The sequence below is a fragment of the Mirounga angustirostris genome, unplaced genomic scaffold, assembly GCF_029215605.1.
Source record: "Mirounga angustirostris isolate CCGP_5_RB_7025 unplaced genomic scaffold, mMirAng1.0.hap1 SCAF_6, whole genome shotgun sequence".
Taxonomy (NCBI): Eukaryota; Metazoa; Chordata; class Mammalia; order Carnivora; family Phocidae; genus Mirounga; species Mirounga angustirostris.
The window spans coordinates 151,976,730-151,991,729 of record NW_026991714.1 but is presented as its reverse complement, the minus strand read 5'-3'; the positions used below and the strand labels follow the sequence as shown (position 1 = coordinate 151,991,729).

Sequence of the window (15,000 nt, the reverse complement as noted above, 5' to 3'; positions counted from 1 at the left end):
AGTGGCGGGAGGCGGGCCTCCGTGGTCACGGCGTCTCTACAGTTTGCATTTTTGGCACATGCGACGTAGCCACGGGAAAAGAAGTTAGGGAATACGGCCTACTTTTTTTTTTTAAACAGGATATTCTTCAATGAATTCATCCTGGTTGCTTTCCTGAATTCTTTTATCATCTGCCCGAATTGAGGGTGAGGATCTCTAGTTGTTGCAGAGTGAATGACAGACTTGTGTGTGTGTGTCCTCGTGAATCCCACCAGGAAGGGAAGGGTTTGTGAAACTCCTGCACGGACGGGTGTTGCTGGCCCTTTCGCTCTTGGGGGCTGTCGAGGTCATGGGTGGGTGGGTGTGGACGGAGCCCCCTGGACAAGGAAGTCTGCTGGCAGAGGAACCAGAGAGGAGGACGGGACGACCCAGCTGGGAGGAAGGGTCTGTCCCAAGTTTGTTGGCAGGCGGGGAGCTGTGTCCTGATTGCACAAGGGCATCCCTGTGCGCCCCACGGACGCCGCGGCGAGAGGCCCTCTAGTGGGGACAAGTGGCACTGCGCACCTCTGCCTTGGGCAACAGTGTGGTCCCTCAGGACCCCAAGCTCACTGTGCACCCCCACCCCAGCACGAGGGCAGCGAAGTGAGGAGGGGCAGGGGAGCTTCGGGGGCCTCCTTGTGGACCCTGAGCGCAGCGATGGGAACACCCAGGCTGCCCACGTGCCAGGGCTTGACAACAGCCGAGGTGACGTGCCGTGTCCTTCCCAGAGAGCAGACACAGGCTTTGTAAGGATGCTCACCTGCTTTGTCGAGCGGATGCTGGTTTTGTGAGGGTGTCCCCTTGTGAAATTGCACTCGAGAAGGACAAGTGGAGCAGCGCTGCCCCGTGGCCACGACGCCACTGTCGCTTGTGGTCCCGTGGCGGGGGTGGGGGGTACGTTCCCGGGCCCACCTGCTCTGCTCTCACTCCCCTGGTCCGTGCTGTGCCGTCTGTGGGGCCCCTGCTCACACTGGAGTTTGGATAATTCTCTACCTTTTTTTGGAATTGCAGAATCATAAAATATTTTAATTTCAAGGTTAGCAATTTTCTCTTGCATACTTAATTTATAATTAGCTTGTTTATAAACCTGTTCTGCGAATATAATTTTACTGTTGCCAAATGTTCTTCATGAATAATTAAGGGCGAATCCCTATTTATCAAATTATTAATATACCTAATAGCCTTGTTTTCATAAACAATGCATTGGAGTTGGATTTAACGAAAACCACCTCGCAGGGACCTGGTGTTCTGTTCCCACCGCGGCAGGGACCCGCTCGGGCTGTCTGCACAGAGGGACACTTGTGCTCTGTTCATGTCACGGCCCCCGGCCTTCTTTTCCCCACAAAGGCCCAGGTATCAGTAGCTGGACAAACACAATGGCCATTCACCAGTGGGACTGGCCTCCTCGGCCTCGTGAACAATGTTGTTATTTGTTCTAGCCATTCACCAGGAGCATTTTTGGAGGAAATGTAACAGATGAAACCATCCTTTCAGCCTTTAAAATTCTCTTTCGGCATAATCCTACCCCCATTAGTAGGGGACCGCTTTTCAAAGTGAGGAAAGCAACTTTTATGTGTGAATTTGGACGTAAGGCATGAAAAGTCGCGGTCGGGCCCTGCAGTCCCGCGACCCAGACCATACAAGGTTCGGTCCAGAAGACAGAGGAAGAGCCGGAGGAGAACGGAATCTCGGGCCGGGCGTGCGGGTGGGACGCCCGCGGAGGCTCACGCGCACCCCCTCCTCAGCTCCCTTGCTTTCACGGAGGACAACACAACCGTCCTTCCCTGTGCCCGAATCCAGATCCCCTCCTTGCCGGAAGAAGGTCTCCGGCTCCCACTTATGAGTCCTTCGAACAGTCGAAACAATAGGAAAGCCACGGTGCTGATTCACAACTCATCATTAAAGACCAAACTCGTAGGGCCTGCCGGCCGAGGTCGTGGGGCGCTGTCTCTGCACCCCCTTGCTGGGCGCGGGGGGCGCGCGCGCCTGCAGCCTCGAGGGCCGGGTCGTCAGGCCTGGGCACGGAGGCCGCGCTTGCTTCTTCCCGGCCCCCGGGCTCCTGGTGGAGGCTCTGGAAGGAGGTAGGGCCGGGCCGTGCTCTTCGTGGGGCTGGCATGTGAGCCCACTCTCCATGTGTGTGCGACTCCGTGTGTATGATTCATTCCAGAGCAGTTTTAGTCCTCATAAAATATTCATTTTGGTTGTGCAGGGCCCTGTAATTGCCATCTCTCACCCTGAATTATTTATACCTTGCACAGACTGACAAAGCTTTGCCATGCGGCACTAGATGAATCAGAAACACGGATCTTTGCTGCCAACAGCATTATAGTTTCACAAAATATGGCACCCACGTCATTCTGGGCTGCCTCATCTCTAAATCCAGCTTTTCTTGATTTGACATTTTCTTTACTCTTCCATTGTCTTACTCAGGCAGAAAGGTTGCCTCTCAACTCAAAGCAGCAGCCTTTCCCGCTTGCATTATAGCTGCTGTGCTTGAGAGGACTAATGCGTCTTTATTGCCCTTACTTTTTTATGCTCAGTAACAAGACAGTGCTTGGGCTCACTTTAGAGCCATATATTATACATTAGCGATAAAATGATGCAAATAGTCCTGAATACTCTTCAAACAGATAGTGGAGATCAGCCCGGATCTAGCTGCTTGTCACAAAAACAGAAAATGGAAGGTGACGCGAGAAGGTGGGTGGGGGAGCGCCCCCCGCCGTGGGCTCTGGGCGGGCGGGGGCGGCGCCCCGAGCACCCCGCTCCCGGCCTCCCGCATGCCTCTGCTCTCCCCGCCTGCCGCCTCCCGGCCCCGGGCTCGCCCTGCTGCTGGGTACCGCCTGGCACGTCTGTCCATGCGCCCTGGCCTCTCTGGGGGGCCCCCGGGCGCGGTCTCTCACCACCGCGCCCCGCCCCCCTCCCCGCAATGCTCTGGGACGTGAGCACTCAGAACGAGGGACGTGGGCATCACGTCCGAATACTTAGGAACACCGTGCTAACACGAATTAGGGTCTGGGAGGCCGGAGCCAAACTCCTCCACAAACCTTTGGAAACTAGAAAGGAAAGAAACCCAATCGGCTCTGAATGTCGGGAGCTTTCATTTCTGCGCAGACAATGACAGCCCACAGCAACTCCAGGGAAAAATCCCCGCGTGCCGAAGGCCCCAGAAAAGATCATCTGTGGAATATTCACACGCAGAGCTGTACGGCGGCGTGGGGAGCCGAGCGAGGTTTACCGTGATTTTAACACCTTGGCCCTTCCCTGAGCCGCAGACCAGGATTAATTTATGGCTCCTGGCTCATCAACAAAGGGACCTGAAGAGGGAAGGCTCAGTGCTGTTTCAAGTAATGGATGACCTGGACACACATTTCTCTTGTATTTGTTGACACGCAGGGGTAATGAAGTTAAAGCTTTGCACACATGTGCCCCCTCATTAAGCTGCATTACCTGCATTAAAACTAATAATTGCCACTCAGAGCTGTGCTCCCATTAATCATTTATAATGTTTTAATAAGTTTTTAATCAGGACCTAAAAGGCGAGAGAGGCCAGCATAGGCAAGTTCGACACTGGTGTCCTGTGTGCATGCATGGGCTTGATTTAAAATGTGATTTTTTTTTTTTATTAATAATTCAACCCAGAAAGATGATAGTTCTTAATTAAGCAAGCTGGCATGGATTGGGGGGGATGTGCATCTGAGCAGGAGAAGATGAACAACATCTTTCCCACTTGGAGATTGGGGCGGGGGAACCCCGAAAAACTAAAAAAATGCACATTTGTTTTGAGAACGATCTCCATCGCCGTCTGAAGTGAGCATGGCAAGAAGAGCGAAGATCCCGAAAAACACACCCGCGCGTGGTGGGAGGGGTGTGAAGCCCCACGTTCAGGTCCGCGTAGGCACTTCATCTCTGTGCACAAAGTCTCTGTGAGAAGTCTCCCCCAGAGCTGGCAACAAGTCAGGGGGTGCATCTGATGTGAGCCAAGTGATGCTGGCATTTTTCTTAAATAAGGAGCTTCGTGATCAGAGCCGGCAAATAGAGCAGTGTCCAGAGGGAGTGAGGAAGCTGTTTTAATGAGCCCACAGCGAAAGACAAAATACAGACTGATTGACAGGGCGAATGATCTGGTGGGGAAATAATGTCAATGCTGCATTGCCCATTAGAAATAGAGAAATAGGTAAAGAGGAAAAGAAAGATAGGCACTTGAAACAAGAACCCTAGTGTAAATATAGTGCACTTCACATTTCTTTTGTGTTGTGCAGTTGACTTCTTTTAAACAGATAACCTTATCAAAAGTATCATGAAATATCAGGAACCGTTACAGAAAATACTAACTAGAATCCTGACAGCGAGGCGGGTTGGGGAGCGGACAAAAGCATAGTACTCCCGGATGCGTTTGCGTTTAGAGTGTCTACCTGGGTTTTGCTTATCTGAACACATTAAAACCACCCGGAAAAGTTTAATGCAAGTCATACAAATTTCTCCAAAAGGAGGGCTCGGCAGGATCTGTTCTAGAGGTGGATATTGAACTGGCCGGCAAAGCTATTAAATCTCATCAGATCTCCTTGGCATCATTTTAATGAGAATCATTGCAAAAGTACAAGATCATGGTATCTATAAGTACCTCTTGACAGCCGCTGGTGAAAGTGTGATGAAAAGAAAAACCATTACAGCGGAAATTTAGCGATAAGGCTCTTTGGAGGGACGGTGGGGCCTAGTGTGGCTCTAGACCGTGAAGGGTTAATTCTCTAAACCTAATAATGTTCGATAGTGAGGTATTTGTCAGGAGATAAAGAAGTGATAGAATCTGGGAAGTGGGTCCCTTGGTGATTGTAGTACAAATATTGTTAATGCGGTGTGGTTACTACAGCGAAGGGAAGTAAAATAGCTCTAGTCCGCCAGAGACAGGCTGGGCTACAGTAGAGCAGGACCTCCAGACAAAGGCCAGTAATTGTTGAACCGCGAGTCAAGCCGTGGGTGTTTTCAAATCCTCGTCCACCGATATTTACATGCAGGGTGCCGCGCGTGCGGGGGGCCGGCGCGCACGGAGCCCGGGACCCCGCGGTGGGGAGCTGGGCAGCCCCAGACCTCTCGCCAGGGGAGGGGGCCCCTCACGGAGCACATCTGGGCACAGCCGTAAAATTCAATACTGTCACCCTCTGCCCCTTCATTATGACGTCATGCAGGCCCTACAAGTATATGAGACCCATAACTTGAAATGTACAAGAATTTAATAAGTCTGGTGTTGGAGCAATTTGTCATGGCATATTTGAAGAATAAATCAGCCTAATGGAGCAGACTTTTCCTCCCGTATGGCATTACGGAACGTGAGCCCTGTAATAGCTAATGGCAGGAGAGGGAGAAAAAGAGAGGCCTGACATTCAGACCCTCGCATTTTGGAAATCCGATACGTATTGACCTGTGTACTATCTCAGTGCCCAGATCTGATGTCAGCAGAATGTAGTCTTGTATAGGAACTGCTCATTACAGGTTTGGTGCAGGAAGCACATTGTCTCTGAGCACCAGAACCCGATCGGCTAGAATTGCTCAGTAATCAATACTCCAGCGACTGATGGCCGGGCGCGCACACCACAGCTGCGGCCACCACTTTCAGGGACTTCCCAGTAATTAGCAGGGACTTCAAAGAAGCACTCCACTGGTCACTTTCTTATCAGTCGGGGAAAAGTCTCTTAAAGGCTCTATCTTTTAATTTGGCTCTTTAACTGTTTCCTTTCAAGAGCGCAGGGGCGGCCACAGCCCCGACTCCCTGAGCAGCCCTGCTCCTCTCCACGCGCTCCTCCACGTTGGGGCGGGGGCTGGGGGCTGTGGTGAGTCGCCGTGGATTGACAGAACACAAAATGAACTGTTTCAAGGTGTGCGATTCAGTGGCGTGTAGTTCTTTCCCAGGATTGTGCAACCACCACCCCTCTGTGGGTCCAGACGCTTCCACCGCCCCCCAAAGGAGACCCTGGACCATTGAGGTGTTGCCCCCTCCACCCGCCCTGCTCCCAGACCCTGGCCATCACCAGTGGGTGGGGACTTCGACAGCTACATTTTCTGGTTGGTATCCCATACTCTTTCTTGTCAAGGCAGTGTTATGAAAATAGCCTTCTGGTTTTGCATTCTGGATTCAGGAACTACAAGCGTGGTGGGGTTTGGTCTGGAATGGGGTTCACTAGTAACCTCTGGAAGCTGTCAGCGCCATGATTCACACTCGGATGCTTTGGGTTTTCTGATTGATGACACGGAGGTCTATCCATGGCCGTCTTCATTTGTTGCTTATTAAGAGCTCAGCCTTAAAATGGAAAGGCGAGCAGCACCCCCTTACCCCCCTCCCCCACCAAAAAATGATATCAATATTTTTCATTCTTGACTCAAATTTCCCGTATTGCCCACAGGTGAGGGCCAGAAGAGGGGACAGAGGCTGGAATTGAGACATGGGAGGGGTCTGCGGCAAGCCAGAACTGTTTGCTCTGAGCCCGTGCTCAGGTGGGGCCTGAGGACTCCTCGGACGGCCTGTCGGGCTCACACCTTGCAGCATGCTGTCACTCATGTTTTCAAGCACTGGTGAGACCAAGCTCTGGAAGAGTCTAAGACTTGGTGATTAAAAATTAAAAAAAAAAAAAAAAAAAATCCCTGCATATAGGATTCCCGAAATGCTGAGAGGAGGTAATTTCAAACAAGTGATACCCACGTGCAAAAGGCAAGCAATTAAAACTGCTCAAAGTTCCTTTTTTCTCCTCAATCACCAGGGTGCGCACGCCAAGCCCACTGCATTTCTAAGGAGACAATCTATTTCTCCTTTGACCAGAGGGAAAAAAATCATTATTACATGATTAGTGGCTTCAGCTAGGTGAGAAGCAGCAGTGCAGGGAAGGCGGTGAGGATGAGTGGTATTAATTACCTAACACTTGCTGGCAAGATAATTTTATCAGTGATTTGTCCACTGGTAAGTTGCAGCTTTTGATACAAGTGGGCGAGTTCTTAGCTATGGAAACATGAGGGAAGGGAATGGTGTCAGATGAAATGCATCTCATCAGCTTTTCTCTGACAAACCAAATTCATTCCTTATGTAATTGATAACGGCCTTGTCCAATTATTTCACACATTACAATACACAGAGGCCCCCTTTACAGGTTTTGCAGGGCTGTAATTAGCTATGCTAATATCCCCTTTATTGGCCCTAATATTGCTCAACACCTTTTGCCATCCTGGAACCCACGAGAGCCCCATGGCCTGTCAGGACCGCTGATTATTGAGAAGGATAGCTTTAATCAAACATAATTGCAGTTAATTTTTCTCTCCTGCTCTCTGTTGCCAGCATCTAATGCCACGGACTCCTTGATATTCCATTAAATTACAATTAAGCAGCCTCCTTTGTTTCTGATTGTCCTGAACACCACCACAAAGTTGTGCAGCCGTTTAAAGGAGAGCTGTTTGTCCTAATTGCCTACGCGCACACAAAGGGCCAATTTATACAATGCCCATGTAGAATTTAAACAGTTCATAATGTAATGGATATTACACAGGAGCCTAACACTACAATTAAAATGATTTTCATCAGATAGAGAAGCTCTGGTTAATCAGCTTCATAAAAGTAAATATAAATGAACTAATTCATAGCTTAAACACACAGAAGTGGAGCAGACTCTGAAATGAGTTACTGCGGTGGGGGCTTGCCCCCTATTGGGGGAGAGGGGATGCTGAGGGTGGGCTCCCGTCGAAACGGTTGGTCCCGTTTCTCACGGTGGCCCCGCTCATGGTGTCCTCGTCCGCCGCCCCGTGCTTCCGTGGGCGCCGCGGCCGTCTGGGAGGATGCTGGTATGGATGCAGCCAAGACTGAGCCTAACCTGGCTTGGCGGGCGCGGCCGTGGCCGGGCTCTGCCGGGTCGGGGTCCCCGCACACGTGAGGGCCTGCCCCGGGGGATCTGCAGTGCAGACGGCAGGTTCCATGGCTGGAGCCAGCGGCTCTCCCTAGGCCGCGGCCCTGTGCCCACCTTCCCAGGTGCTGGTGCGAGGGAGACGGGGGCGCCCCCAGAACCTGCGCGCGTGTGTGAGCGCTGGGGGTCGCGCCTGTGGCCTCCTCTGTGAATCCCTGCACGGGCTCCAGGCCGAAACCTGGTTTCCGAAGTAATGAGATCCTACCTCTCCCCCTTCTAATCGCTACTGAGAACTTCCCAGGATTGTGCGCGGTCTCCGAGCAGAATATTACTGGGGAGTTTCAGTGAATGTGCAGCAGTTTGCCCTGGGCAGCTGCCTTCCCTCCTGCCTGAGAGAAACAAGTAAATAAAGCCCATATTTCAAGCTTGATTTACTCTGGTACCTACTGTGAAAGCTGATGGCTCTTTAGGGAAATAAAGACAGGGTCAGGGAATTAGTGTACATAATGGTCATTTTGATGATGGGCCAACAGATGCAATGGAAAGCACACGGTACACAATTAAGCATAATGTACTAATGACAGGTTCGAATTTTTATCACCTCTTTGCCATCGAGCAGCAAATCCATGTTTAGCAGTAATAAAGAGTTTATTGGTGTTAAAGCCAAAGATTTTCTGACATAGGAAAGATTTTTCCTTTCATAACAAGAGTATTAAATCCTTTGTGTGTACCAGACTCTGGAAGTGAGATATGTAAAGTGGTTGTCAGATATTTCTTAGGAAAAAAGCCAATTACAGGGTAATTGAGTAAAAGGATGAGAATTGTCATTTGACTTCACGTGTAGTAGGGCACCCGGCGTCCTCACGCTCCCCAAACGTCGGCACGGCCCGGCTTGGAGAGCCACGCATGGGCTGTCTTGTGCCATCCTCCTTAGGATGAGGACTGACTGACTCCTTCGCTTAAACACGAGCCAAACGAGGCAGAAAAGTAAGCACAAGGCTCCTCTTCGTCCTGGCCGGAGCTTCCTGTCTCCGGCCCCCGATGCTGTGCCGTGTCGTGTCTGTGTAACTGGGACCCGAGCGCGAGAAGGGGGTCCTGCCCTCCGGTGCCGCGTGTGTCCCCAGCTCACGAGACCCTCGGCATCAAAGCAAAGACTACCGGCGCCACCTCCCAAATCAGCGTGTGTACCTGCACTGGGGAGCCAGGCCCCAAGAATGCTGAGGTTCGGGGGGCCCAGTGGGTGCCCAGCTTTGCTGCTGAGTTCCGCCCGCGGCCGGAGGTAGTGGAGGCCCGAGAGAGCGCCAGGCCCCGCTCCCCCATCATGGCCCTGGTTGGTCAACATACGCTCTGCTGTCTTAGAGGCAAAAGGTGAACCGCCTAAAAAGACATCAAGGAATTTAAAAAAACCTTCTCTGGAGAGGGGCAGGGGGAGGGTAAAAAAAAGAAAAAAAAAAATGCCTCCCATGACAAAAAGCTCCCGCAGACGGCTCCGTACAGAGGAGAGCTGCTCGGGCCGGCGCCTGCTCAGAAGATTAGCCGGGTGGTAATGTGTGGCATAATTGCACCATGTGGCTGTCCCCGAAGTGAAAACCTAATTGCCTGACAGGACGATCACTTTGTGACGCCCTCACCTTGTTAGGGCCTTCCTGATGCAGTTCAAATGCAGTGTGGCCGCAGGTGCGTCTAATTTACCTCTGCAGAGCGCGTGGAGTTTAATTGCACGGTGGTTGTTAGGAAAAATTGGTGGGTGGAATATCAGTGACTTACTGTGTGCTGGTGGCAGATGGTGCTGAGAGGCACCGGGAGCTAAGTGTAGAGGTGAGGTGAGTTAATCAAAGATGTAAATTCTGGCCTAAAATAGTGAGGCCTGGCGGTATGTGAGAAAATTTAATGAAGTGGCCACTCTTCTTTTTCCCATCAATTGGGTTTTCTTCGGCTGCGGTGAAAAGTCGTCCGGGAATGCGGTTAGAGAAATGAATCTTCGTCTGTGCAGTCTTTTTTGTTTTCTGATATGATCATTGTCAACAAGGAACCTTGACTGTAAGGTCGAGTTCAACGAAATCATGTGAAACTTCTTGAAAATTGAATAATCCCAAGTAGGACAGGTGACATTTGGACAGAAAAGAGAGGAGTTTTGTTGGTAGCCTTGCCGGACAGGACGCTCAGATGCCGGAAGAGGGCGTGTATTTTGGCCAGAGACCCCCTCCCCGCCCCCCGGCACGGCCCACGGTGGCCTCGCCTCATCAGGATGAGGCAGAAGGGTGCAGGAACCAGACCCCCGCGGCCCCCATGCCGGGTGCTCCAGCCCATGCGCGCACTCTGGGAGCCAGAGCTCCTGTCCTTGTCACCGAGCACGCGGGCATGGAGGGGACAGCGTGATGAGGTTTTTGTCACAGCATCTCAACACACTGTCAGGACCCCTGAATCTTCACGCCTCAAGGCACAAGGGCGGGGCTTGGCGGGAAGTAGAAACGCTCTCGCCCTGAGCCCGGGCTGGGGGTTGCTTCTCCTGCTTTCCACCTGAGGGGATCCTTCAGTGCTGGCTTGGAATTACCGATTATTTCCTCAAAAACACATGTAGACCCTTCACAGAAGTCACTGCAGTCCTTAAAGCACACCCCCAAATCCTCTCTTTTCTTAAGAGTTGCAACGACCGTAACTTTTAAAAATTCATCTTGGGAAGTCCGTTTACCTAGGCGGCTTGGCTGCCAGATAAAGTTGAGCATGTCCAGTTACAGTTGAGTTATGGGTAAACAACAGTTTTTTAGGATGGGGATGCTTTGGGACATACCTATCCTAAGAAATTATTTGTCATCTACCCGAAGCCCAAATGTCACTAGGCAAAACTGTCACTTATTTGCCAAAACTGCAGCCCCGTCTGGGCTGGACAGTCCCCCAGTGGCTACCGTGCGAAGATCCAGGCAGGGAATGGCCAGTCCAAGTCGCAGATGCTGTCCTAAAGCTTGGAGACCCATACTGTCAAGACAGACGTAAGTTTGTGGACATCAGGGCTGGCGGTCGGACCCAGTACCGCCCCCTACAGGCGGCGAGCGCGTGGTGGCGGGTAACCTCCACCACTCCCCACGCAACAGTGTCTTTCTAAAAGTTTGTGAGTTTGTCTCATGACCCTAACACATATCCGTTTTTTGTATTTTTATAGATTCTTTCTAAAGTTTTTCCTCAAGTGCAATCAGAACTGTTTGAAGAATGCAGGCAACCCTCGAGATATGCGGAGATTCCAGGTACACATCTCTCAAAGACACGCGGGCCACGGTCCGGACTTTTAACATGCAATTTGAATTCTCTGATGTTTTGATTGTTCAGAAAACAGTCTTTAGTTCTCCAAGGGCTTGGGAGCAAACCCGAATCGGTCCATTTGATACAATATTTAAATCACTTTGCCTTAAAAATGATTCGGGCTCTTCAGTACGCCAGATTCATCGAGTCTGTGCGCACTGGGGTTTGCTCTGAAAACGTGACCTTGGCTTACAAGGTGCACCTCTTAAAGTGGTGGCGCCACGCCCGGCCTCCGCGTTGGGCTGCCAGGTGTCTGGAGGTCAGAGTTCTCCCAGCTGCAGGTTAAGACGGGTTCCCCCTGACGTTCAGCCATGGTGAGTCTTGTAGGTGTGTTTCCGAATGACTGTTTCAGAATCTCTTCAAATACGTTAGTACATAAGGTAGCCTGTTTCCGCAGCCGTACGTGGCCATGCACAACGGATGAGAACTTGGAGCCCATGCCCAAAGGTCTTCTCTTAGGGATCGATGGGTGGATTGTTCATGGGGCAGAGCCATAGTGCAGCCTGTTGGGTAAGCACAAGACCTTGGGGCCCCCTCATGAAGGGAGCTGCACTGTTTGATGCGGGCCTCTACATGTTCCAGAATGTTCCCCCAGCTCAGCTTCCTTTCCCTCAGGGTTGATGTATTCTTGCTTCCTTACACCCTTGCCCAATTGCTAGGCCATGTTGCTGGAGGCAGGCTAACTCATATTCTGGTTTGCTTCAGAGGATCTCATCTCAAGGAGAGAGGGAAGACCTGGATTGGTCATCACTGAGTGCATATTTTTCTTGCCTTTGTGAATGATTAGGAGGTTGCTTCAGGGTGAGAGGTACTCCCCGCACAGTGGATTATTTTGCTGATTTTAATTGTGAAAATATTCTAGGCCGGGACACAGAACTGCTGCTAGTCCCTACCAACCAGAGAGGAATCTGGCAGCTAGTGGGAATGATGCTAGATTGGATGACTTACCCTCAAACTGCTCAAGGTCATCTTTAGCAATTTAACTTATATTCCAGTCCTTTAGGACATGTGACATTTGTCTTTACAGCCAACCAGCCAATCAGAGAAGGGTCTGTGGCCTGGTCCACAGTCATGCTTTGCAGGTGGGGACAGTGTCTCTTGTAAACAGCTGGGCCTGCCTCCAACTTTCTGGCACCAGGCTTCACAGTGGTATCTGCTCATCGGAGCAGAGTGGAAGGGCGCACACTCACTCGCCATTGGCCAACACACCCTCAGTTGCAAGTGGGCCCACAGTTACTAGAAGGACTTGCTCTGCTCTCTTTAGCTCGTCTTCCTGCCTCTCAGAAGAGTTTGTACACAGTATTTCCAGCAGGCTTCACAGACTCAGCACCTTCCTGTAGGTGCACTGCAGGGCTGGCCTAGGCCAAGAAGCAAAACACAGCTTGTCTGCTTCCTCTGCTGAGCCACACGCTTTTCCCTTGGTGACTGACCTATTTGGAGATGACAGAGCAAAACAGTGTCCTTTTTTTATTTTTATTTTTACCTTTCTTGCTTCTTTAACGTATCATGGTCTGAGAACTCGAAGAGGGTCAAGTCTGGCTCAGCATTCGTTCTGTGGCCTTGCCTCACGCTCAGGTGATGGTGCAGGTCCTCCCAAGCCCTGGGTCCTGGGGGCAGAGGTGGCCAAGGCACTGCACGTGCCCGCCCTGTGGGTGGGTGGCCGTCGACAAGAAGAGGATGATGTGTCTAGGCTGGACTGGGGATGCCGATGGTGGTACCCACAGTGTTTTGAGGCTCAGAGGGGCCCAATACTGTGAGACTCCAGTAGTCTTGGTGAGGCCCACCCAGGAGAGAAGCATCAAGGAAGCTGCCCCTGGGAGGGAGTTTTGGGGGGTGTGGTGGGTACGGCCCCTGCTTCACAATCTTCCTGTGGGGCCTGAGATTTTCTTTATGAAAAAGTCAATTACACATGTATTCAAATATATATGTGTGTGTGTGTATGCAGCTTTGACCTTTTTAACCCTTAAAAATGCTATTTTTTAATTTTTGATCACTTATTTTTTTCTAATAGACTTTTTTGGGGGGGGGGCAGAGGGAGAGAGGATCTCAGGTAGAATCCCTGGTAAGCACAGAGCCTGACACCATGCTCAACCCCACAACCCCAAGATCATGACCCTAGCCAAAATCAATAGTCGTATACCTAACTCCTGAGTCACCTGGTGCCCCTCTAATAGACTGTTTTTTATTTTTAAAGGTTTTATTTATTTATTTGTCAGAGAGCGAGAGAGAGAAAGAGCGAGCCTGATGCGGGACTCAATCCCAGCACTCTGGGATCATGACCTGATCCGAAGGCAGACGTTTAACTGACTGAGCCACCCAGGTGTCCCAGTAGACTGGTTTTTTAAAGAGCGGTTTTAGGCTTTTGGGAAGAATCCACGAAGGTTCCGAGCATTCCCATGTGCCCCCTGGGCACCCCCTCCATCCCAGTTGCCCCTGGTGTTAATGTCCTACATTGGCGAGGTACATTGGCTACATGGGATGAACCAGCGTTCTGTTAACCAAGGTTTGCTGTAGCTTTGGCTTTCAGTGGTCATTTTCCAGGGCGTTTGGACATGTGCAGACCAGGCGGGGAGAGCAGACGTGGACTGGGAACCCTTCTGGTCCCCTCCTCTCCTGTCCAGCTGCATGTTTCTCTGTGGGGCTGTGCTTCTTGAGGTGGTGCTGGCCCTCACCACTGCCCACATGTGGCCAAGGCCAGGCTCCCGGCACCCCAGATGCTGGCTCCAGCCACAAGTCCTGCTGTGAGACCCAGACGGAACCAGGGCTCGTGTCTTTGCTACTCATATCAGCTCTTCTGGAAATAATGGACTGCATGGGCCCCCCTCTGTTTAAGAAAAACCTTAAGGCCGGGTAGTGATTCTCGTTTCCCGAGTCCATTAAAGGGTGCCATTTCTGGGCTACCTGGGCAGGTGCCCGGGGTCGGCAGGGCGTTGGCACCAGGGTCCTTGCCAGTCTCCGCAGTGAACTTGAGAAAGGATGCTTGCTCTGGATTGAAAACACTGCCACTACTCATATTCAGCTTGGTCTTTTCAGATTCAGGAAGGTTCGTTACCAGACATTAGATGTAATTTTCAAATCGACCCAGGGATCACGGATGATGGGCTGGGGTAGCCGGAGTCCTTCTGATTTAGGAAGGCTGTTTTTGGCAACCCTGAATCCTCACAACTCTTCAAGGGAGGACAGTCTCAAGTGAACTAATTTTAATTAGATAAACTATCTAATCAATATGTGAACAGATCAATCAAAACAGCAGCTTTAAAATGAGCGGCTGGAGGGGTGTTTCTGAATCTAATGGCTAGAAGAATATTTCTCTGAATTGAATTCACTTGTTAGCATAATAGGAGATTAAACTGTAATTAGTGTAGCAGGTTTTGAGGAGAAGCAATCTTGAGTCAAAACAAAGCAAAACAGCCCGCCCACCCCCACTAACCAAAAAAGCTGCGAGTGCTGGCGGCCCGGGAGGCCGTGCGGGAGCGGACACGGGCGTGGCTTGGGGTGCACCGTGGGGCCGGCGGCGGCTTCTGTCTCACCCAGCGGGTGGCTGTCTGTCCTTCCGCCAGCTCGTTTCACATCCGCTTCATCTTCGCAGGTTGTTGTGTCGACAACAGTCAACGTGGACGGCCACGTGCTGGCCGTGTCTGACAACATGTTTGTGCACAACAATTCCAAACACGGGCGGCGGGCCCGCCGCCTAGACCCGTCAGAAGGTACGGCCCCTTCTTATCTGGAAAATGGTAGGCACACATGTTACATGTCTTTTTTTATTTGCAATGCTTCTTTTCCTTTGCACCATCCTTTATGTTGATTC

At 51.1% G+C, this 15,000-nt stretch overlaps 1 protein-coding gene across 13 annotated transcripts in view; it reads left to right on the top strand.

Annotated features, from left to right (window-relative positions):
- EBF3 (EBF transcription factor 3) overlaps positions 1–15,000 on the top strand; it is a 116,635-nt gene that overhangs the window by 66,033 nt on the left and 35,602 nt on the right. For 9 of the 13 annotated variants that reach the window (XM_045879088.3, XM_064595467.1, XM_045879078.3 and 6 more), the window contains exons 7-8: positions 11,056–11,137; positions 14,782–14,926. In XM_045879088.3, the coding sequence (XP_045735044.1) occupies positions 11,056–11,137; positions 14,782–14,926 (227 nt within the window). The remainder of the gene's footprint in view (positions 1–11,055; positions 11,138–14,781; positions 14,927–15,000) is intronic. The other 4 variants (XM_045879080.3, XM_045879085.3, XM_045879084.3 and 1 more) reach the window with 1 other exon arrangement.